At 41.9% G+C, this 24,547-nt stretch overlaps 1 protein-coding gene across 2 annotated transcripts in view; it reads left to right on the top strand.

Annotated features, from left to right (window-relative positions):
- The window catches only part of bcas2 (BCAS2 pre-mRNA processing factor), a 35,756-nt gene that overhangs the window by 1,679 nt on the left and 9,530 nt on the right, over window positions 1-24,547 (top strand). For both annotated transcript variants that reach the window (XM_048611955.1, XM_048611954.1), the window contains exons 2-4: window positions 5,340-5,432; window positions 17,093-17,163; window positions 19,119-19,280. In XM_048611955.1, the coding sequence (XP_048467912.1) occupies window positions 5,340-5,432; window positions 17,093-17,163; window positions 19,119-19,280 (326 nt within the window). The remainder of the gene's footprint in view (window positions 1-5,339; window positions 5,433-17,092; window positions 17,164-19,118; window positions 19,281-24,547) is intronic.

The following is a 24,547-nucleotide window of genomic DNA, read 5'->3' as shown; positions in this document are numbered from 1 at the left end:
GGAGGAGGGGATAGGTGGGAGGAAGGACAGGTTAGGGAGGCGGGGACGAGCTGGGCTGGTTTTGGGATGCGGTCGGGGGAGGAGAGATTTTGAAGCTTGTGAAATCCACATTGATACCATTGGGCTGCAGGGTTCCCAAGCGGAATATGAGTTGCTGCTCCTGCAACCTTCGGGTGGCATCGTTGTGGCACTGCAGGAGGCCCAGGATGGACATGTCGTTTGCGGAATGGGAGGGGGAGTTGAAATGGCTCGCAACTGGGAGGTGCAGTTGTTTAGTGCGAACCGAGCGTAGGTGTTCTGCAAAGTGGCCCCCAAGCCTCCACTTGGTTTCCCCGATGTAGAGGAGGCCACAACGGGAACAGCGGATGCGGTATACCATATTAGCAGATGTGCAGGTGAACATCTGCTTGATGTGGAAAGTCTTCTTGGGGCCTGGGATGGGGGTTGGGGGGAGGTGTAGGGGCAGGTGTAGCACTTCCTGCGGTTGCAGGGAAAAGTGCCGGGTGAGGTGTGGCTGGAGGGGAGTGTGGAGCGGACAAGGGAGTCACGGAGAGAGTGGTCCCTCCGGAAAGCAGATAAGGGTGGGGAGGGAAAAACGTCCTTGGTGGTGGGGTTGGATTGCAGATGGCGGAAGTGTCGGAGGATGATGAGTTGGATATGGAGGTTGGTGGGGTGGTACGTGAAGACGAGGGGGATTCTGTTTTGGTTGTTATTGCGGGGAGGGGGTGTGAGGGACGCGATGCCGGAGACACGGTCGAGGGCGTTCTCGACCGGCGGGGGGGGGGGGTGTTGCGGTCCTTGAAAAATGAGGACATCTGAGATGTACGGGAGTGGAATGGCTCATCCTGGGAGCAGATGCAGCAGAGGCGAAGGAATTGGGAATAGGGGATGGCATTTTTGCAGCAAGGTGGGTGGGAGGAGGTGTATTCTAGGTAGCTGTGGGAGTCGGTGGGCTTGAAATGGATATCGGTTTCTAGGTGGTTGCCGGAGATGGAGACAGAGGTCCAGGAAGGAAAGAGGTATTAGAGATGATCCAGGTGAACTTAAGGTTGGGGTGGAAGGTGTTGGTGAAGTGGATGAACTGTTCGAGATCCTCGTGGGAGCACGAGGCGGCGCCGATACAGTCATCAATGTAACAGAGGAAGAGCTGGGGCGTAGGGCCAGTGTAGGTACAGAAGAGGGATTGTTCCACGTAACCCACAAACAGGCAGGCATAGCTTGGGCCCATGCGGGTACCCATGGCCACCCCCTTTGTCTGTAGGAAGTGGGAGGAATTGAAAGAGAAGTTGTTGAGGGTGAGGACGAGTTGGGCTAAGCGGATGAGGGTGTCAGTGAAGGGGGACTGGTCGGGCCTGTGGGACAGGAAGAAGCAGAGGGCCTTTAGGCCATCTGTATGGGGAATGCAGGTGTATAGGGACTGGACTTCCATAGTAAAGATGAGGTGTTGGGGACCGGCGAATTGGAAGTTCTGGAGGAGTTGGAGGGCGTGGATGGTGTCATGGATGTAGGTAGGGAGTTCCTGGACCAAGGGGGAGAAAATGGAGTCCAGATAGGTGGAGATAAGTTCAGTGGGGCAGGAGCAGGCAGAGACAATGGGTCGACCAAGTCAGGTTTGTGGATTTTGGGAAGGAGATAGAAGTGGGCGGTGCGGGGTTGGGGAACGATGAGGTTGGAGGCTGTGGGTGGGAGGTCACCTTAAGTGATGAGGTTGTGGATTGTTTGGGAGATGAAGGTTTGGTGGTCGGGGGTGGGGTCATGATCAAGGGGGCGGTAGGACGTGGTGTCGGAGAGTTGGCATCTGGCCTCGGCGATGTAGAGGTCAGTGCGCCATACTACAACTGCGCCTCCCTTGTCCACGGGTTTTATGGTGAGGTTGGGATTGGAGCGGCGGGCTGCACATTCTGTGGGGGAGAGGTTGAAGTGGGTGAGAGGGGTGGAGAGGTTGAGGCGATTGATGTCACGACGGCAGTTGGAAATGAAGAGGTCGAGGGAGGGTAGGAGGCCTTGGGGTGGTGTCCAGGAGGAGGGGGTGTGTTGGAGGTGGGAGAAGGGGTCAGTAGAGGGAGGGTTAGGCTCACGGTTGAAGAAGTAAGCGCGGAGGCGGCGGAAAAACTGCTCTATGTCCAAACGTGACCGGTATTCGTTGATGTGTGGGTGGAGGGGGACAAAGGTGAGCCCTTTACTGAGGACTGACCGTTCGTCCTCAGTAAGGGAGAGGTCTGGGGGGATGGTGAAGACTCGGCAGGGCTGGGTGCTGCTGTCTCCTCTGGAGCTGCTGGCTGTGGAGGCAGTGGGCGGAGCGACGTCGGCATCGGCTGTGGGCAGAGTTGCGTCGGCTGTGTCCTTTTGTGGACCTCAGGGCTGTAGCCTCCACCAACAACTGTTATTGACCACCGCATCCCCATTTCCCCCCATTCCCTCCCCTTCACCCTCTCCCCCATTTTCTATCTTCTCATATTTTATCAATTTTTTGGTCACCTTTTCCTGATTTCTTAAGCACTGGTAGTTCTCAGAATTACTGTTATTTGTAAGATGATTTTTTTGTTGGACGTGTTGAATTGTTTCTTTAAATGTATCCAACTATTAGTTTACTACCGTGCCTTTCAGTCTTTTCACCCAATCAACCTTTGCCAACTTGTTCCTAATACTTATGTAATTGGCTTTATGGAAATTTAATTCTTATTGCAATCTAAGTATGTTGCTTTCAAGCCTAATATGTGATTCATTCAGTTGTGTTATGATTACTGTTTCCCACCAGATCTTTTACTTTGAGATTATTAATTAACCTTACCCCACTGAACAAAGACTGTCTCTTGACACCCCTGAAAGGTTCACATTCCATATGTGGAAAGTTCTGCACATACTTAATGAAATGGTTTCCTGGTAAAACACATGGTGCCCAAATAAGCACAATAAATAAAAGCAAACGTACATAATGATATTAGCAGTACTGGCAAGGTTACTGCCCATGCACATTTTGGGGGTGCCAGCAGACATTCTGTTGCAGAATATTAGATGTAAGGTAACTTTTACGTTGTAGAATAATACTACAGATTTTGTTTCAGGAAGCCAACATGAAAACATTCTACAAACTCATCTTCCCCAAACATTTTTGCCAATTTGATATTAGTTCGGTATATATCCCCCAATTATTACATTGCTTTTCCTGCAGTTTCCAATAATTCCTTATTTAATTCTTTTGTCTCATTTTTGTATCCAAGTCATGGATAAGCAATGACACAAAATGGGCTCTAGTTTCAGCGTGCCCTGTTCTAGTGCAGTGGTAGTGTCCATACCGTTAGACCAAGAGGCCCAGGTTCAAGTCCCACCTGCTGTAGAGGTGTGTGATAACATCTCTGAACAGGTTGATTTGAAAAAATGTTACTACAGTTAAGGAGCCAATAACGTACTGCCACAGGTGTCTTCTGATACTTACTAATCCTAATCTCCACCTATACTGGTTCTGCTTCCAGATTTTTGAGCTACGTTTCTTTCTCACTATCAGCCTTATCTCCTCTAATAATGGTTGTCTGTTGCTTTGCATTGCTAAAAATTTTTTTGCTTTCATTTATGTAAATCTAATTTCTTTGTTTCCAGTAGATTATCTATTGTGCTATATTTTATCTTTTGTATTTCTAGCATTTTGCCTTTTTCAGCAGATGATATAATTGGGCTTGATATTGCCTTGATTCTGAAGTTTGACTTTAGCTCTTTTAAAATCTGTGTCCTAAAAGCTTGTTGTTTTCTTCCTCTTCCCGTATCAATTATTTTTCAGTTCAGTACCTTCCTAGAACTCTCATATCGTCCAAGACATGAATGCTGATCTCATTTATGTAGTGACTCTTATTCAACAAACAAAGCTTGGTAAATAGTGATTCCTTTATTTCTATTTGCCAACATCCCAATGCTAGTGTTGTATTTCTACTTTTTCCACCTTCTGTCGATCATCATTGATCCTTTTATATCGAGTGTCATTCTTAAACTTCCAGTGCTGTGCCTTATACATGCTTCTTTCTCCCTGCAGCCTTGCTGTCCAGAAATTGAATCACATCTTTTGGTCTTCAACTCAAAATTGTCTTTTTGCTATATTAAAAACTGTAATCCATTCAGTGTCACAGTCTGCCCTTTCTCCAAAATCCAGACTTTGCATAATCTGATCAAAACATCTTAATTTTCTTTGTTTTCTTTATTGGGAAACAGAGGACAAGATAAATGTCTTCTAGGTTCATGTGATGTGGAATTGGTGTCTTGTTGAGACTTGTGCTGGAGTTTCTTTTCCACTTGTATAATTTACACATCTGCATAAAACAATATCCAGGCTCGGTATCAATAACAATTAGATGGCATCGAAAGCAGAGAATTTGGGAAAATGCTGGAGACTGTAGATGGATTAACGGAAAATTTAATTCAGCAAGAGGCAGCAGCATGAGGAGAAGCTATGATTAAATCTCAAACCTACAAGATTGAAATCTGTGAAACCAGCTAATAAGGAATTTAAGTGCAAATAGGACTGAGTTTTCTGCACTGCAAGTACGGAGTCAATAAGTTTGTTGTTTAGCACCTGTGGGTGACACTGTTTTGACAGTAATATTGAGTCTTTCTTCAAGTTAGGTCAATGAGGAGTTTTAGAAACTGAAGAATGGGTAGAGTGATCTCAGCTACAGCAGTGTTCTCAACATTCACAATTTCTTTGATTTATCCACTTTTGAAATATTGTTTTCATGTACGCAATTCTCAGATTGAAAAAGTAAGATGGTGTTTGCAAAATCACTAAATCTTCAGCAGAATTGTAAGTGATGCCATTTAGTTGCAGCTTCATCTATGCATTTAAAAATCTTTTGATTAAACCTTTTCTCATCCATCATGAATATTAACATTTTGCAGCTGAGGGTTCTCTTCTCTGATTTCATTGTGGCCAGTTCTTTTTAAGATGAATTCAGTCTGACTCCACTGCAATAAGACATGGAATGCATATCAACAACAAAGGAAACAAATAAAGTTCCAAGTATAATGATTTCCAACATAGAATAGTTAAGCACAATTAATTTAACTTGCAAATATAATAATGCTCAATCATAAATGTACTGTCTGATTAAACCTAATTGCAATATACATACTACATAAACTAAACCCAAATTGAACCACATTTATCTTTAGTTTTCAACTTTCCAGACTTTGAGTTTGGTATGAGTGACCAAGGTTTATGTTGTCCAGAACGTCAATATGTTCTTTGGGTAGATGATGTGATTTCCATTCTGATCTGCTTTAAGGCAATTCTGCAAGGATGAATGGAGGGCCATTTAATGTTTATGTTCGCACATTCATTCCATGTTTTTCAGGCAGCTGCGCTGGTGGAGGAAGAGACTAGACGCTATCGACCCACTAAAAACTATCTGAGCTATTTGCCTACACCTGATTATGCAGCATTTGAAGTGAGTATTTATTAATCGTATTCACTGGGAATCGCAAATCTCAAATATCAAACGTAGCTTTTAACGTTGTTAGAAAATGCAGTCAGAGAATGTTGTGTAGATGTTAAAGTGCACAAAGATAAAGATATAGGAATGTGAACTGAAAGCTGTCAGCAACTCTTGGTATTTTATCCAAGTGGCCATTAATTGTGAGTGAATGCTGGAGGCTACATTTAAAATATGGATTGGCAAGAAATGCTGGCCAGCGAGCGATGGCCACATCCCACAAATGAATAGAAAAAAAAATGATGAATTCACTTTCTTCAGTCAGTCCTGCTGTCGAAACACATTTCTTCAATTGTTAGCCTGCTTACGTGAGGACTGACCTGAGACCTTTTTTTTTGGGCAGTATGGGTACTTATCTATTGACCTATTTTAAGGTTCCTTTCTCCATCATCTAGGGAGGCAGTGAAGTAAAATGGAATTGCAAGCTTGGCAACTTGAAATAGTCTAATAATCTCACTTGTTTCACAGGAGTGAAGATAAACCATTGTAGGGGTTGCCAAGCTGTTCTAACCTGGAGATGTGGGAGACTTTTCTAGCCAGTATGTGGGAGAAAATGTCTAAACTTGAGATTAAGGTCCATGCAATCTATCATACATGTTTCTGTCTTTGTTTTGATTCATACACCTTTGAAGGTGCCCAGAAAAGGAAATCAAACAATTAAGACACTTAATGGTCAGTTTTTGCTTTGCCTTTTGTATTTTTCCCAAACTAAAGGATATATTGCGTGGCCCAGGAGAGGGCTGGTAGATTTGTCCCAAGTGTCATTGATTATCGCTGAAGCTACAGTTTTTTCCTTTTGCGTTGGAGGTCTCTGTGGGGAAGTTGTGCTCTTCCAGACTACCTGGAGCTGGCATGGTGATAGTGCACCATTTGGAGAGAAGGAGAGCATCACCCACTGTTGCCTGTCCTTTTCTCTGGAGATGCAAGACCAGCTGCTGACTGCAACACCTTTCTAACAGTGCAAATCTCTGAGCTGGAGATGTAATGCAGGGCCTGGAGGGGCTGGTGACAGTTGAACTGTTCCAACCCATTCATCTCAGCAACTCACCATGGACTCTAGGAAACTTCAAAGCCTGCCCCTCTAACGAAGTAAGACTGCACTGCCATGTGGAACTTGCTGAAAGAACAGTCACAAGTTTGAAGTATAATCGGGAGCAGGCAACTGGCCAGATAGGTCTTCCTTGAGCAGAAGTGCCAGAGGTGACTATTTGTTTTTAAATGTTAAAAAAAAACTCACTAACATGCATCTAGTAGATTGGACCAAAGCAACTTCAGTTACATGAATATTTGAAAAGATCAGCTCACTGCAACTAGGCAACTACATGCCAATGTGGTCCACTTTCTTTCAACTACTGTACGTGAACTGAGAGGGGAAAAGATCAGACTTTAAATAAATAATGCTAATCTAGACATATTTGAGAAGTTGTTCTCCCATCTTCAACATTGCAACTACCTTTCATTTGCAGTAATATTAACCTTGTTCCAGAACTTGCCCAGCTCCCTTTTGAATATTCACCATAAGTTCATTGCTTGAGCTGGCAACTTTTCCAAAAGCTAGTGGCCTTCTGTGAAATGTAAACCATCTGACATCTAATCTAGTCTGTGCTTTCATAATTTACACACACGTTCCCTTGTTTTCCTTAACTAATTCAAGCAATTTCTCCACATGAACATGGTCTCTTCATTGTTGAAGTCTGTATGTTTCTGGAGTAAAATTACCCAATATCCTGAATCTATAATGATCTAAGTTTTATCCTTAGTCACCCTCCTCAGAACACTTTCCAGGTCTCCTATGTGGTAAGATTGTTACTAAATGAGACATAATTGAATTTTGGGTACTATAAAGGTGTTTGTTTTACCACAACCAAACTCTATTTGCTTTCATTGTAGCACTAGTTGTGGATTTTTAATTGGAACTATAACTGGAAGTCTTTTGTTTATATAAAGCCTTTTATTACCTCCATGTCCGAAAGATCTTTACAGCTAATGAAGTCCTTTTGAAATGTTGTTACTGTAGGAAATTTGGCAGTCAATTTGCAGAACAATTAAGAATAACTGTATAAGCCAATCTGCCTGTGTCCAAAATATATTTATGATGCCCCCGTTGGGGACAAGGCACATCTAATGATTTTCTTTCGACATGTAACTTGATCATGCCCATGCTGTACAGTAATGCAGATTCTGCAGAATGTATAATTTGGTCCAGGCAGCCAGGCAACAGAGTTGAATGGCACGTGTTTTTTTTCAATTAAAAACAATTGCATGTGCGAAGGTCCTAAAACAGTTGCATACAGCCTGCAAAGGAAAAGAAAACAAACAACACATTGAAATTTGATATTTGTCAGAGCTACCTTGCTCGTTCAAAAACGGGCATTTTCTACTCGTGCGGGAAACCATTTACCATTCATTTGGAGACAACAAGGCGTTCTGACAACTGAACGGACCTTTGTTATTTTTTGGCAGAAAGACCTTAGATGGTGGTCTTTCCTCGCTGTACCTTGGAGGCAGCTGCCCTGAGCTTTCAGTGCATCCCTACAGCACTTAGTCCTGGACATTAGAATGTGCCAGTCTGCAACACTGGGGTCAACGTTTTACACTGGGAAAACCAAGTTTCAGGCAGACCAAAGAGCTTCTTTCACTGAGTACAGTCATTGTTTGCCTTGGTGTGCGTCTTGGGGAACGGACCATTGAGCACAGAGTGCTGCATTATGGAGCTGCTTGGGATGAACCTTAGTGACAGTCTCTTTACCAGCACAATGCTTTGAGTGCAACTTGTGATGGTGCATGGATTACATGAAGGATTTGGTGGGTGGTGCCTTTGTCACCACCTGCCACGCTATCTCTTGGTTCCTGTTTGGAAAGTTCTAGTGTTTAGGCATTTGACTAAAAGGCTTTGACAGTCTGTTCAGGAAACCACCCAAAGAGATCAACCGTCCCTTTTCCTTCAGGGTCTTGAGCACGTTATGCGCTGACCACTGCCTGATGAACTTGTGCTCAAAGTTGTTTTCCTTTGTAAATTTTTCCGCAAGGGACAAGTGATACAGAACAGCTCAAGTGTTCGGAACATTACATGGTAATGAGGCCAGATCCATCCTGTGCAACACCGAGGACAGGTTGAACCTCCGTACATAGCGACACTTGGTGTCTGTGTATTGAGGTCTAAGCGCAGCTTGATGCAGCCACACAGGTGGTCATCAGGATGAAGGTGGCATTGGGTGCCTTAACCCCCCGCCACTCACAGCTTTGTTCATGTTGTCCCTGTGGACACGTCTATCTTTGATCTCCAGATGAAGTGGAAGATGGCTCAGGTGACTGTTAAGGCACAGGCTTGGAGAATAGACCAGACCTGAACCATGTGCAGCAAAACTAATAGTACCTCACACCTGGTGACCATGTTTTTACCCCACAGTGCAGATGGAGCAGCACTCCTGTAAGCCCGGTTTCTGCCTCACATTGGCAATATGCTCCTGACAAGTTTTTGCGCACGCTCTGGTTCCTCTTGAACCATATTCCCAGCAGCTTCAGGTAATCTGGCGTGATGAAGGAAGGGATAAAGATTCAGTCGGCCCAGTTCCTAAAGTTGTTATAGTCCCAGCTGGTGGTAATGCTGGAAAGCCAGATTCCAGAGGGAAACCTGGCTTGATAGACCATAATGTTCACTTTTGAGATTTGGTTCCTGTGGTGATCAGTAACAGAAGGCCTCTAATGTTTCAATTCAGCTTTCAATTAAGTGATTGTTAAGAAGGGGAAAATAGAGTATAAGAGTAAGTTTGCAGGGAACATAAGAACTGACTGTAGAAGTTTCTGTCGGTAAGTAGAATGAAAAAGATTGAAAACTAATGTAGGTTCCTTAAAGTCAGAAACGGGGGAATTTATAATGGAGAACAAAGAAATGGCTGACGAGCTAAATTCATACTCTATTTCTGTTTGCACAAAGGAGAACATAAATAATGTACCAGAAATGATGGTGAACTCAGGGTATAGCAAGAGGAAGGAACTAAAGCAAATCCATATTGGTAGATAAATATTTTTGGAGAAATTGATGGGGCTGAGGGCAGATAAATCTCCAGGGCCTGATTTTCTATATTCCACTTAGGAAAGTGACGTTAAAAATAGTGGATGCATGGTCATTTTCAAATATTTTTTAGACTCTGGAACAGTCCCTACAGATTGGAGGGTAGCTAATGTAACTCCACTATTGAAAAAGGGAAGTAGAGAGAAAATATGGAGTTATAGGTGAATGGGTCTGACATCAGTAGTGGGGAAGATACTAGAGTCAGTTCCAAGAATTTTATAGCAGAGCACTTAGAAAGCAGTTGGCGTATCAGACACAGCATGGATTTACAAAAGGGCAAGGAGGACTGCAGTGGTTCAAGAAGGCAGCTCACCACCACCTTCTCAAGGGCAACTAGGGATGGACAATAAACGCTGGCCTAGCCAGCAACGCTCACATCCCACAAATGAATAGGAAAAAAAATCCTGCTCGCCAAATCTCCTGGAATTCTTCGAGATGTAACTAGTAGAAGTGATCAGGGGGGCCAGTGGTTTATCTGGAATTTCAGAAGGCTTTCAACAGAGACCCACACAAGTGATTAATTTGTAAAATTAAAAGTGCATGGGATTGGGGGAGCGTATTGAGATGGATAGAAAATTGGTTGGCAGACAGAAAACAAAGTGGGCATGAATGATTCTTTTTCTGAATAACAAGCAGCGATTAGTGGGGTACCTCAGGGGATCAGTACTTGGTCAGCTATTCCCATTATTGGTTACTGATTTAGATGAGAGACCTAAATGTAATCTTTCAAAATTTTCAGATGACACAAAGAACAGTGGAAGGGTGAGCTGCAAGGAGAATGCAGAGATGTGGCAATATGATTTGGACAGGCTGAGTGAGTAGGCAAATGCATGGCAGATGATACAGTATAATGAGGAGCAATGTGAGATTATCCACTTTGGTAACAGAAATAGGAAGACATTATTATTTGGCTGTAAATTGAGAGAGGGGAATATTCAACGTGACCTGGGCATCCTCCTGCACCAGTTGCCGAAAGTAAGCGGCCAGTGCAGCAGGCAGTAATAAAGGCACACTGCATGTTGGCCTTCATAGCGAGAAGATTAGAGTACAGGAACAAGGATATTTTGTTGCAATAATACAAGACGTTCACGAGGTCACACCTGGACTATTGTGTACAATTTTGGTCTCTTTATCTGAGGTAGAGTGGTCTTACTATATAAGCAGTGAAGGTTTACCACACTGATTCCTGAGATGGCAGGAGTGACATATGAGGAGAGATTGAGTCTGTTACGATTGTATTCACCGGATTTTAGAAGAACGTGGTGGCAGGGGGGAATCTCATGGAAACCAATAAAGTTCTCACAGGACAAGACCTTTATATGTAGAAAGAATGTTCCTGAAAGTGGGGTTGTCCAGAACCAGGGGTCACAGTTTAAGAATGTATAATAGGGGACAAAGAAATGGCTTAGGAGCTGAATACATACTTTGGTTTTGTCTTCACAAAGAGGACACAAATCGGATACCAGAATTGTTGGAGGATGCAGGATTTAGTGAGAGGGAAGAACTGAGGGAGATCAATATTAGTGGAGAAATGGTGCTGGGAAAATTTTTGGGATTGAAGGCCGATAAATCCTCCAGGGCCTGATAATCTACATCCCAGAGTACTTAAGGAAGTGGCTCTAGAAATAGTGGATGCATTGGTGCTCATCTTCTAGGATTCAGTAGACTCTGGAACAGTCCCTGCAGATTGGAGGGTGGCTAATGTCACTCTGATATTCAAAAAGCGAGGTGGCGAGAAAACATGGAATTATAGACCGGTGAGCCTAACATTGATAGTTGGGAAAATTCTCGAATCCATTGTCAAGGATTTTATAGCAGAGAATTTAGAAAGCTTTGGCTAGATCAGACAGTCAGCATTGATTTATGAAGGGGAAATCATGCCAAACTAATGCATTTGAATGTTATGAAGATATAACCAGTAGAGTTGACAAGGGGAGCCAGGCAATGTAGTATATTTGAACTTTCAGAAAGCACTTGACAAAGTCCAATAAGAGATTAATGTGCAAGATTAAAGCGCACGGGATTGGGGGGAAGTGTATTGAGATGGATAGGAAACTGGTTGGCAGAGAGGAAACAAACAGTAGGAATTAATGGGTCCTTTTCAGATTGGCAGGCAGTAACTAGTGAGGTGCCACAGGGATCGGTGCTGGGACCCCAGCTATTCACAATATATTAATGATTTGGAAGAGGGAACAAAATGTGACATCTCCAAGTTTGCAGATGATACCAAGTTGGATGGGAGGGCAAATTGTGACGAGGATGCAGAGATCCTCCAGGATGATCTTGACAGGTTGAGTGAATGGGCAAATCAATGGCAGATGCAGTATAATTTGGATAAATGTGAGGTTATTCACTTCGGAAGCAAAAACAAGAAGGCAGATTACTGACTGAATGGCTGTAAATTGGGAGAGGGAAGTGTGCAGTGGGACCTGGGTGTCCTTGTGCCCCAGTCGCTGAAGGTAAGCATGCAGGTGCAGCAGGCGGTAAAGAAGGCAACTGGAATGTTGGCCTTCATTGCGAGAGGTTTTGAGTATAGGAGCAGGGATGTGTTGTTGCAGTTGTTCAGGGCCTTGATGAGACCACACCTAGAAAATTGTGTGCAGTTTTGGTCTCCTTTTCTGAGGAAGGATGCTCTTGTTCTTGAGGGAGTGCAGCGAAGGTTTACCAGGCTGGTTCTGGGGATCGCGAGATTGAATAGTTTGGGATTGTTTTCGTTAGAGTTCAGACGAATGAGGGGGATTCTCATAGAGACGTATAAAATTCTAAAAGGACTGGACAGGGTGTTCCCGATAGTGGGTGTAACCAGTGGTCACAGTATGAGGATTCGGGATAGACAATTTAGGACAGAGATGAGGAGACATTTTTCACCCAAAGAGTGGTAAGCCTCTGGAATTCATTACGACAGGAAGTAGTTGATGCCAAAACATTGAATGTATTGAAGAGGCGACTGGATATAGCACTTGAGGTGAATGGGATCAAAGATTATGGGGAGAAAGCACAATTAGGCTATTGAGTTGGACAATCAGCCATGATCATGAAGGATGGCGGAGCAGGCTTGAAGGGACGAATGGCCTCCTGCTTCTATGTCTATGTTTCTATGTAAGATTAAGGGACTGAGTCGAGGAGAAATTCCAGAGCGTGGTGAATCAGTGGAAACTACCACCAAGAAGATGGTTTAGACCAAAGCATTGTGTTTTCAAGAAGGATGTAGATGCTTGTGGCTAAAGGATCAAGGAATATAGGGGGAGAGTGGGATTAGGCCATTGAGCTCAATGATTAACCATGATCATATTGAATGGCAGGTTCATAGTTTCGAATAGCCTATTCTTACTCTTCAATGTTTAACAAAAGAACATTAGTTTATTATACAAAAGGAAAAGGATTTGGGAAGATTCTTCCGTATCTGCAAGGGTACGTTTCCCAAGAACCTCCGCAAATGATGAAATTCACGAATGCAGAGCTCATTTAAAAATAGGTTAAAAATTAGATACACGATTTTTGCCTGCAGAGTTTTGTAACTTATTTTTTGGCATGGATAGGCAAATTTGCACTTCATGACTTTGTGGATGCAGAGGATTTACTGTATATCAAAAGCATGAAAAAGATCCCAATTTTTTTTCCTAAAAAATATCCTTCACAGGCAGGCCACTTTTCTAAGAAAATGCAGGGCTCTTTTGTATTACTTTGACTGCTTTTGAGGCTATTAAATAGCAGATCTGTTGGTATGAACTGAACCTGATTCTGGTTTTATGGACTCTTGCCTGTCTTTCTTTCCCTGGTCATGAGGACTGCATTTATTGTGCACACCACCACCAGGTGGAGCAAGAAGCATGCACTGGCAGGAGCACAGTGCTGCGGTGAAACATCATTACCCAGCAATGGAGTGGCAGCAGCACCTGCCTGTCACAAAGATGGCGCTACCGATATAATGACATATAACCTAGAACAGTGCAGGAACAAAAACAGGAGTTGCAGGAAAAGCTCAGCAGGTCAGGCAGCATCTGTGGAGAAAAAAAATCAGTTAACGTTGCGGATGTGGTGACCCTCCTCAGAATAGTTCTGAGGAAGGGTCACCGGACCTAAAATGTTTACAGCATCCGCAGTTCTTTTGATTTTTACGTAGAACAGTACAGCACAGGAACGGGCCCTTCAGCCCATGATGTGCTGAATATGACACAAAATAAAAACTAATCCCTTCTGCCTGCCCATCGTCCATACCCCTCCATTCCTTGCATATTCATGTGCTTATCTAAAATTCCATTAAATGCCCCTAATGTATCTGCCTGCACCACCACCCCTGGCAGCGCGTTCCACACTCCTACCACTGTCTGTGTTTTTAAAAAAAAAAAACCTGCCCCCATATCTCCTTTAAACTTTCCCCTTCTCATCTTAAATGCATGTTCCCTGTGATTACCTTCTGAGCAGCCAATTTCTTCCCCATGCCAGATTGACTCAGCACAAGGAATCAGGACAGAGATGGGAGGAAACAGCCAAAGCAGCACAGGGCATTGATTGTCACTTCTAAATACTAATTATCATGAAAGAAAGGTGGGGCAGCCTGAGTGCACACTGGCACTGGCATCATTGGTCACAATGTCACCTATGCCAATGAATCCTGAGGCCTGTTTTGGCTAGCTGGCATTACTAGCCAAGCCTGCATTTACCAGCAGTTATGCTGGCATTTGGAGTCATTATTCCAGACTAAGAGTTCAACTTAAAAATTTCATCAGTTATTTCACCATGTAGCTTGTCTATTCTTAAGTCACATGATTTCTTGGAAATGCTGACCTACTGCATATAAAGGGCTATCTTCTGACTCTTGAAAGGAAACCAGTCTCCTTTCCAGAACTGAAGAGCAAAAAACCATTACCTCTACTTTAGGACCCATGTTTCTAAATGTTGATACGTTATATGCCTTCATCACAGCAGATAATACAGTGTGGCTGAGCAAATTACAATGAAAATGGGAAGGTGATCCAACACACTTATTTGGCTTAGACAGCCACTAAGATCTATGATCCACCAATTCTCATTATAGTTGTCCTTGACTGGTAAAACAAAAGACTTGGGACTCTAATTAGAGGGTTGGCTACTGATTTGAGGTTTGATCTTTTCCACCTCAGGAAATTTTTTTTTTAATTTTAAAAGAGCTTTGTTTTGCTTTGTATCCTGAAGCTACTTGCCAGTCAGCTTGCCTGGAGCCTGACTCTGCTTCTTGTTTGAAGCTTATGGGGTCTGAGGCCTGAAGTTGCTGTGGGTACCAAGAGCCAAATAGTTAGAAGCTCGAGAGTCCAACAGACCTCAGCAACCTAAGGCCCCAGGCTTGACAATGGAATGTATCCTGGCTCACTGGTGTAAAGATGCCTGAGGAATGCTAGAACAGGTGCATATATGCAGAAGGGTTGAAAACACCTTACAAGCAATCACTCCAATTTTAATGATCAAATTATCTGTGTGATATTGATATGTACGTAATATTGACTGAGACACTGTAGGTAGCATGCTGCTCTTCTTCACACTAAGTCCACTAAGGAATCGTTTATATTCATCTGAGAGGGTGTAGGCTTCAATTTAATGTCACAACTGAAAGACAGCACCTCTGGTGCAGCATTTCTTCACTTCTGTGCTGGAATGGGAGTTTAATTTTTATGGCCCAATTTCTGAAGTATGGCAGCAGAATTTGGATCTTTTTCCCCTCTAATCAGACATTAAAACAGGGTCCAGAATGTATTCTGTTGCTAGTGCCTCTACCAAGTACAGAAACATTTTTCCATCTTGATCAGATTTTTTTTCTTTTAATGATGATAGAACTGTTAGGCTCTTTTGCATCATCTATAAATGGCAGGGCAATTCTAGTCTCAAAATATCAAATGGAAGTGTAAGTTTCATTGGCAGTGCGATGGGCTAAACATCACCAGACATACACATTGGTGTTGACGTCTTCAAAGAATGATCATTAGCAACAAAGTGTAGCATTTTATTAATGTGTAGATTTTCTTTCTCCCACTCCCCTGAAGACTTTAAGAAGTTGTACGTTTATTTAACTTCACGTGTATCACGAGATGACTGCAGATAGTTAAGCACAGAGTTACTGCAGGACTATCATGGTGGAGTGTGGTGTGATCTGATTGTAGTGATGAAATAATGCTGTCCATCATTGCTAATGTTGAAGCAAGCATATTGCAATAGAATTTGCCACCTGCTGTTTTCATTGCTCAAGTGAAAATGCAGTTTCACCTGAGGAGGGTGGCTTTTTCCTTGAGGGTTTGCTCCACTTGTTGACAATTGAGGCCACAATTGTATAGTTTATACAATTGTACACTAAATAATCAGACTTAAAGTGGTCTGCCATACAGTGCTACTGAAACTGTGGTCTAAGCACAAGCAGTCATGCTCAGCTAGTGGGAGATGAGAATTTATAGTAAGATGGGTGGCACAATTACTGGATGCTGAAGAGTTTTTGTGTGTGTATATTTAAAAAAAAGTTGGTTTCTAGTGATTAATGTTTTGGTGATTGGGCGATTTGAACTCGTCAACATGCTATATAAAAGCTGGTTAACTTTTGGGACATTTGACTGATCCATTTACTTTTCATGTTGAAGATGCATAGAGACGGTGTTTTCCAATTTGTACGGATGTAGAAAATATAATTCTACAAACAGTCTTGAACTTCTTGTTTTTGAAAGAACTTTTTTGATTCTCTGACTTTTCAGTTTTGCCATTTTTGGGAATATAATCTCCAGTGAGGTCATGTTTTCATTTTGAATTTTACAATATCATGCCTTTACTTGCTGCATTTTGACTTACGGAGCTGGAGCCAGTGAATCGTGCTGCTCCATATTGGCAGAATAAAAATTGCAGCAAATCCCTTGGTGCAAAATGTCTTAGAATAAAACAAAATTATTTTAACTGTGTGGGTAATGCTAGCAAATGGGATTTATTGTTGATTTGTAGTCACCTAGAGAAAGTAGTGATTATGTTTGTCTTAGTGATTCTTTTTTCAGAAGTGAAGCATATTATAACCATGTCAAACTATGATCATGGCATCTTGCAACACAATTGGAAGTCATTTGATCCATTGTGCCTGTCCTTTTAATCCTATACTCCTCTCTCTTTGCCCAGAACCTTGCCATTTCTTTTCCATTTCTGGTACGTATTTCATTTCCTTTTGCAAATGCTAACGAAGCTGCTTTGCGTTCCAGACCTGTAACTCTCTGCCAGAGACAATAAGTTCTCCTGATCATCCCTCTGGTGTTCTTTTCAATTGTTTTACATCTGTGCAGCAATCATACTCAGTGATGAACCAGAGCAGAACCTTGTCAACTGTTGTCTTGCTATTTTGCGGAGTTCAGTCTTTATAAAAGAACTAGCAGTGTAGAGCAGTTGTTGTACTGCACTACAGGAAGTGTGTAACAGGGCCATTTATGCTTTATAACTATGTATGACTCATTGATTCTGCACCATAGGAAAATGCTGTGCTGTCAGTGCAATGATTATGCATTCCTTAAAGACTAATGGATTTTTATTTAACTTCTTATAGACTGAGATCATGAGGAATGAGTTTGAGCGATTGGCAGCTCGCCAACCAATGGAGCTACTCAGTATGAAAAGGTGAGTCTGCAGCTTTGCCGTGAAAATGTAAACAAAGTGGGTAGCAACAGTCTTCAAATAAAAATTCAGTTCTTGGGATGTGTGCAATATAATATCAGTGGCTTAGCCTTTTAAAAATTGCTTACTGCAATTCATTTCCTTGAGGTTGGGAGCTAATTGGAAGAAGCTGTGGAATATGTATTTTGTCTGAACCAGTTACAGTGGGTGTGGTTGGTAGAAAGGCAGGTAGAAGCTTCAAGCAGAAGTAGGACATTTAGTCGCTGTACCAACACCAGCTCATCAAAAGCTATCCAGTGGTTTATTCTTAGTCATAGAGATGTACAGCATGGAAATAGACCCTTTGGTCCAGTTCATCCATGCTGACCAGATATCCTAGATAAATCTAGTCCCATTTGCCAGCATTTGGCTCATATCCATCTTAAACCCTTCCTATTCATATACCCACCCAGATGTCCCTTATTGTTCTTTCTCCATGATACTTCCTATGTTTAATGTGTGTTTTCAGTTTCCTTTTGTGAAAGTTGCAATTGAATCAGCTTTTTAACTTTATTTTTCCATGGGATGTCACTGGCATTTATGGTCATCCTGAATTGCCCTTAAATTGATGGTGTGCCACCTTGAACTGCTGCAGTCCATATGGTTTAGGCATGATCACAGTGTTCTTGGGAAAAGAGCTGAAGATTTTTTGAGCCATTGATAGTGAAGGAATAATGATATATTTTCAAGTCAGGATGTTGTGTATCTTTGAAGGGAACTTGTAGGTAGTGGTGTTCCCATGCATCTGTTGTTCTTGGGTGGTAGCAGTCACAGCTTTGGAAGATGCTTTCAAGGGAGGCTTCCTGAGGTATTGCAGTGCCTTTGTATGACACGTGTGCACCGCCTCCGCTGAGCATCTGTGTTGGAGAAAACAAATGTTTGTGATAGTGGATGTGGTGCTGATCAAGTGAGCTGCTTTTTTAAAATGGTATCAATCATCTTGAGTGTTGTTGCAACTGCATTCACCCAGGCAATTGGGAGAGTATTCCATCATAATCCTGACTTGGGTCTTGTGAATAATGGACAGGCTTTGGTGAGTTAGGAGGCAAGTTACTTGCTGCAGAATTTTCAGCCTTTGACCTCCGCTTAGAGCCAAGATGTTTATATAGCTGGCCTAATTAAGCTTCAGACACCCTTTTAGATAGTGCCTTCCATGTCATTGGCATGATCCTGATCACTGTATTTTAAAAAAAAAAAAAAATTTTATTGCCTTTAACTCTTTGGCTACTTCGTCTAAATCTTTATCCTCTGGTTATTTGCCCTTCCTCCAATTAAAACAGTTATGTTTATTTATTCTATCAAACCTCTTTTGTGATTTTAAACACCTAATCTCCTCTCAACTTTCTTTGTTCTTAGGAGATGATCCCACCTTTTTTGCTGTCTCCAGATAACTGGGGTACTTCATCACTTTTAACATTTTCAAAAATTTCCACTGCCCCCTGTCTAAGGCTTCATTGACTGTAATATTTTTCAATGATGCCTACTGTTGCTGGATTCTGTGCTGCATATTGCAGTGTGCTGAAAATCTCAAGATAATAGTGATCTCCTGACCTTTGCTGAAGCTTGTATGAATATAGGACAGTTGGAAGAGAATATCATCATTTCACTTTTGGTGGCTACTTTTGAACAGCCAAGATCGGACTTCCCTTTGAAGTTTGTATTTTTATAAGAGCTGATGGTTTCCACCTCACTCTGGAGCTAGGTTGGACCTTGACAGCTGATTTTACACAATTTCTATGCCTCACCTAGATTGCTTTAGACTAACATCCAGTTGTACTTTTAAGAATCCTAGGAAGAAGAGCTACTTGGGTGAGAGAGCAGATTGGTGGTAGCAGCAGATGGAAGTGTTTCAGGGCTTGTATGTGCATCTTCAGGTGATGAATGGGTAAGTGAAGGATCTGTGTTGTAATGTTTTCCAGATATGAGCTGCCTGCCCCATCGTCAGGACAGAAAAATGACATCACTGCATGGCAAGAGTCTGTGAACAACTCCATGGCACAGCTAGAACATCAGGCAGTGAGAATTGAAAACTTGGAGCTCATGTCACAGCATGGATCAAATGCATGGAAAGTCTATAATGAGTATGTTGGTTTATTCTTTACAAGTAGCTTTTGTTGCACATTCGTTTTGTAGAGTCATACATATTGTAAAAGTGTATAAAACCATTTGACCTCTGAGGCAACTGTCTAATATCACCCACTCCCTTATTTGGCTCCATAACCATGCAGATTTATTTCCTTTGGTATCTATCCACATTCCTTGTGATAACATTATTTGTTTCTTCCTTTCCACTCTCTTGCCTCGGCCACTGATTTTATTCTGGTTCAGTTCCATTGGTTCCCTCCCAGTATACTGAAAAGACCATTTTGTGTGGTTGAGCTTGTCCATTGAGAGTCTCTCAGAGGATACCATGAACCTTCCCAAAGGTTTTATATGCACAGTGTAACTGTGAAAAGAAACAGAAGCTGATTCTATTTTTCTCTCTCAACCCCTACTGAATTTTGAAAATGATACTGTTGTAGTCCAGATATCTGTCTGATATCAGCTTAACTCAGGATAGATTAGGCTTCTGGTCTGTACAGCTTCAGAATTTACAGGATGGTATATTTACTCGAAAGGTTACCTCCCCATATAACCATCTTTGTATATGGTTCATAACAGTTCAGGTTGGAAAGGGTTTTTGTTTAAATGAGGATTTGGACAATATGATGGTAAGTTTGGTATTTGCTGTGAATAGCTGGTTGCCCTTGAAGATGGTGGTGAGCTGTCTTGAGCCATGTCACTCCATGTAGTGATGGTTCTTGCTGTGCTGTTGTGTAAATTGTGGCACAGTGGCTTTGAAGGACGAACAGTATATTTCCAATCAAGAATGAGGTGTGACTTGAAGGGGAATTTGGAAGTTTTTTCATTATTCAATCATGGAATGTGGGCATTGCTAACTGGGCCAGCATTTGTTGCCCATTCATAATTGTCCTTGAGAAGCTGGTGAGCTGCTTTTTTGAACTGCTGCAGGAATGTGCTGTGGGTGGACTCACAGTGCCGTTAGGGAGAGAATTCCAAGATTTTGAGCCAGTGACAGTGAAGGAATGATGGTATATTTGCAAGTCAGGATGGTGAGTGACTTGGAGAGGAACTTGTAGGTGGTGTTCCTATGTATCTGCTGTCCTTGTCCTTCTAGATGGAAGTGGTCCTGAGTTTGGAAGGTGCTGTCTGAGGATCTTTGTTTAATTTTTGCAGTGCATCTTGTAGATAGTAACAGCAGTGTGTACTGAATGTCGGTGATGGAGGGAGTATCCAAGCCTGGATATTGACCAGATCTTGTTGCATTTGAACATGGACTGCTTCAGTATCTGAGGAGTCGTGAATGGTGCTGAACATTGTACAGTCATTGGTGAAAATCCCCACTTCTGACCTTGTGATGGGGGGGAAGGTCATTGAAGAATCAGCTGAAGATGGTTAGGCCTCGGATACTATGCTGGGGAACTCCTGCAGAGATGACCTGGAGGTGAGATGATTGACTTCCAACAACCACAACCATCTTCTTATGTGTCAGGTGTGACTCCAACCACTGGAGAGTTTGCCCCCTGATAGCCATTGATTCCAGTTTTGCCAGGGCTTCTTGATGCCACACTCGGTCAAATGCAGCCTTGATGTCAAGGACTGTCACTCTCTCCTCACTTCTGCAATTCAGCTCTTTTGGTCATGTTTGAAACAAGGCTGTAATGAGGTCAGGAGCTGAGTGGCCCTGGAGGAACCCAAACTGGGCGTCGCTGAGCAGGTGCTGCTTGATAGCACTGTTGTTGACACTTTATTTATGATCGAGAATAGACTCCTGGGGCAGTAATTGGCCAGGTTGAATTTGTCCCTTTTTTAATGCACAGGAAATGCTTGAGCAATTTTCCACATTGTTGAATAGAGATGCCAGTGTCGTAACAGTACTGGATCAGCTTGTCTAGGGGAGCAGGAAGTTCTGGAGCACAAGTCTTCAGCACAAATAGCAGTGAATGGTTATGATTTTAATTGCCATTACAGAAACATGGCTGCATGGTGACTAGGAGAGGGCACTGAGTATTTATGGATATCCAGCGTTCAGGAGGGACAGATAAGAAGAAGGTGGAGTTGTGTTGATTGAGAGATGGAATCAATGCATGAAGGGAAAGTCACAGATGTGAAGAACAATGTGTGGAATCTGTCTGGGTAGAACTCAGAAATAGCAAGAGACAACAGATAATGTTTGGAGTTATTTGTAAGCCACCAAATTGTGGTGGAGATGAGATGTATGTAGCATGGGAAACACAGTAATCATGTGTGACCTCATATAGACTGGGTAAACCAATCAAATACCAACTATGGAGGACCGGTTTCTGCCATGTTAGGAATGGTTTTCTAGAGCAGTATGTTGAAGAGCTAACAAAGGTTTTAGATCTAGTATTCTGTAATGAAGTGCGAATTGGTAATTTTGTAAGAGAATTTTTAATGATCAGTGAACACGATATGATCTAAGTTTACGTGATATGAGGTTTTTCAATCTAAGCAAGGATATTAAACTTGAATAAGACAAGATAGGAAGGTTTGAGGCACAAATTACTGGGCTGGATTGGGGAAAATAATTTAAAAGGCATGACTGTATGGACAGTCTTTAAAGAACTATTATATGCCAACAATAACTATATATTCTTTCATGATACAAAAATTCTAAAAATGTCAGTCGACTGTGCTGACAAAGTTAAGGATTGTATAAGATTAAAATAAAAAGCTTATAAAGTGCCAGAAATATTAATAACTCTGAATTGAAAATATTTAAATTTTCAAAGGACTAAAATGATAAGGAAAGGAACTATAGAATATGAATGTAATATAACAAAAAAAAACCAAAATGGTCTGTAAAAGCTTCTACAGGTACATATCAGGAAACATTTGGCTAAGATGATTGTGGGCCCATGACCAACACAGTCAGGAATATTTATAATGGAGAAAAGAGAAATTGCAGAACCAGAAATTGATGGAGAAACTTAGCAGATCTGTCAGCATCTGTGGACAGAAATCGGAGTCAATGTTTTGGGTTCGGTGACCCTTCTTCAGAACTGCATTCTCCCCAGAGATGCTGCCAGACTTGCTGCACTTCTCCAACAATTTTTGTTTTGTTTCAGGTTCCAGCATCCACTGTTCATTGTTTTATTATATGAGCTAAGTGATTTCTTTGTGTATCTTCACTCTGGAAAATTCACGAATCTCCCAGAATTAGAGATCCAAGTGACTATAGAGAATGAGTTTAAGAGCATGACTATTTGAAGGAAGGTTGTCTTCAAGAAATTAATGGGGCTGAAAATGGATAAGTCACTGGGTCCTGGTGTTCTACATTCCAGGGCTTCAAAAGAACTGGCTATATAGTTGATGTATTAGTGATTATCTTCCAAATTTCCATAGATTCCTGCAGATTGGAAGCTAGCAAATTTCACTCTGCTATTTAAGAAGGGAACAACAGAGAAAGCAGGGAACTACATGTCATTAGTCAGGAAAATTCTAAAATGAATAATAATGGTCATGATGAATGGACAGTTGGATAAAAACTATCTAATTAGGCAAAGTCAGCATGGATTTGCAACAGGAAAATAGGATTTGATGAACTTGGAGATTTTTGAGGATGTTACCAACAAAATTTACCATGGGGATCAATGTTTTTGGATGTAGGGACTAAATGTAATATTTTCAAATTTGCAGTCGATACAGAGCTGAGCAGGAATGTGTTGTGAGGAAGCTATTAAGTGGTTTTAGGATCTAGACAGGCTTAGTGAATGGGCAAAGACATGGTAGATTGAATATAGTGTGGAAAAATGTGAGGCTTTCCACTTTGATTGGAGGAACAGATGTGCAGTGTATATATTAAACAATAAGAGTTTGGACAGGTAGTTGCCTTTTTTCAGTCAGCCACTGAAGGCTAACAGGCAGGTGCAGCAAGCTATTAGGAAGATTAATGGAATGTTAGCCTTTATCGCAAATGGGTTTTTGAGTCCAGAAATAGTGACGTTTTGCTTCAATTGTACAGAAGTTTGGTTAGATTGCACATGGAGTAGTGTGTGCAGTTTTGGTCACCTTATCTCAGGAAAGATACTGTTGCTGTAGAGGGATTGCAACAAAGGTTCACGAGACTTCTTCCTGTGAAGAGGGATTGAGCAAACTGGGCCTGAATTTTATAGAATTCCAAAGGAGAGATGATCTCATTTAAGTATTTTGTAGGGTTCAATGAATAGACAGGAGGTGATGGCCTAGTAATATTGTTGTTGGCTTGTTAATCCAGAGACCCAGATAATGTTCTGGGGACCTGGGTTTGAATCCTGCCATGGTAGATGGTGGAATTTGAATGCAATAAAAATAACTGGAATTAAGAGTCGAATGACGACAATGAATCCATCGTCGATTGTTAGAAAAACACATCTGGCTCACTAATATCTTCTAGGGAAGGAAACTGCGATCCTTACCTGTTCTGGCCTATGTGTGACTCCAGACCCACAGCAATGTGGTTGACTCCTAATTGCCCTCTGATTAGGGATGGGCAGTAAATAGCCAGTGACGCCCTCATCCTGTGAATGAATAAAGAAACAAAAAAAATGCAGATAAAATGTTTCCCTTGTTTTGAGAGTCCCGAACCTGGGCCTGCCTGTTAGGGGCCAGATGACAATGCTTTTTTTTTACTCAGAGGGTTGTAAATATTTGAAATTCTTTGCCCCAGTGTACTGGGAAAGTTCAGCCTTTAAATACATTTAAGGCAGAGGTTGATAATTTTTTTTTTTGATTATCATTGGTGTAACGTGGTTACGTGATCAGTGATTATGGGGCTATGTGTATAAAAGGCATTGAAATGTTCAATCAGCCTATGATCATATTAAAAGGCAGAGCAGGGTCAATGATTGAATGGCTTACTCCTCCTCCTATAAACATCCATTTTCACATTTCATTCCCATGCAAATGTTTTGAGGTCCTTGGCTACCAATGGCAATTCAGTATATGAACCTGGATAGAGAGTTCATCTATTCATTGACTTAACCATAGGTAATGGATTAATTTCAGCTGTCATTTTGCTTGCTGTAGTTACCAGGTCAACAAAGTATCTAAATGCATAACCATAACATTCCATAAACTGTGTCCAATTTTAGTTTTGCCTTAAGGTTTCAAAAATCCTTGAACAACAACATTTAAAAGGGGTATAAAAGTATGATAACCAGTTGCATTCACATACTGTATTTAACATAGCAAAGTTTCCAAGCTAGTAGGAACTGCAGATGCTGGAGAATCTGAGATAACGAAGTGTAGAGCTGGATGAACACAGCAGGCCAAGCAGTATCATAGG

This window comes from Rhincodon typus, chromosome 25, assembly GCF_021869965.1.
Source record: "Rhincodon typus isolate 14 chromosome 25, sRhiTyp1.1, whole genome shotgun sequence".
Taxonomy (NCBI): Eukaryota; Metazoa; Chordata; class Chondrichthyes; order Orectolobiformes; family Rhincodontidae; genus Rhincodon; species Rhincodon typus.
This window is presented reverse-complemented; position numbering and strand designations above follow the sequence as displayed.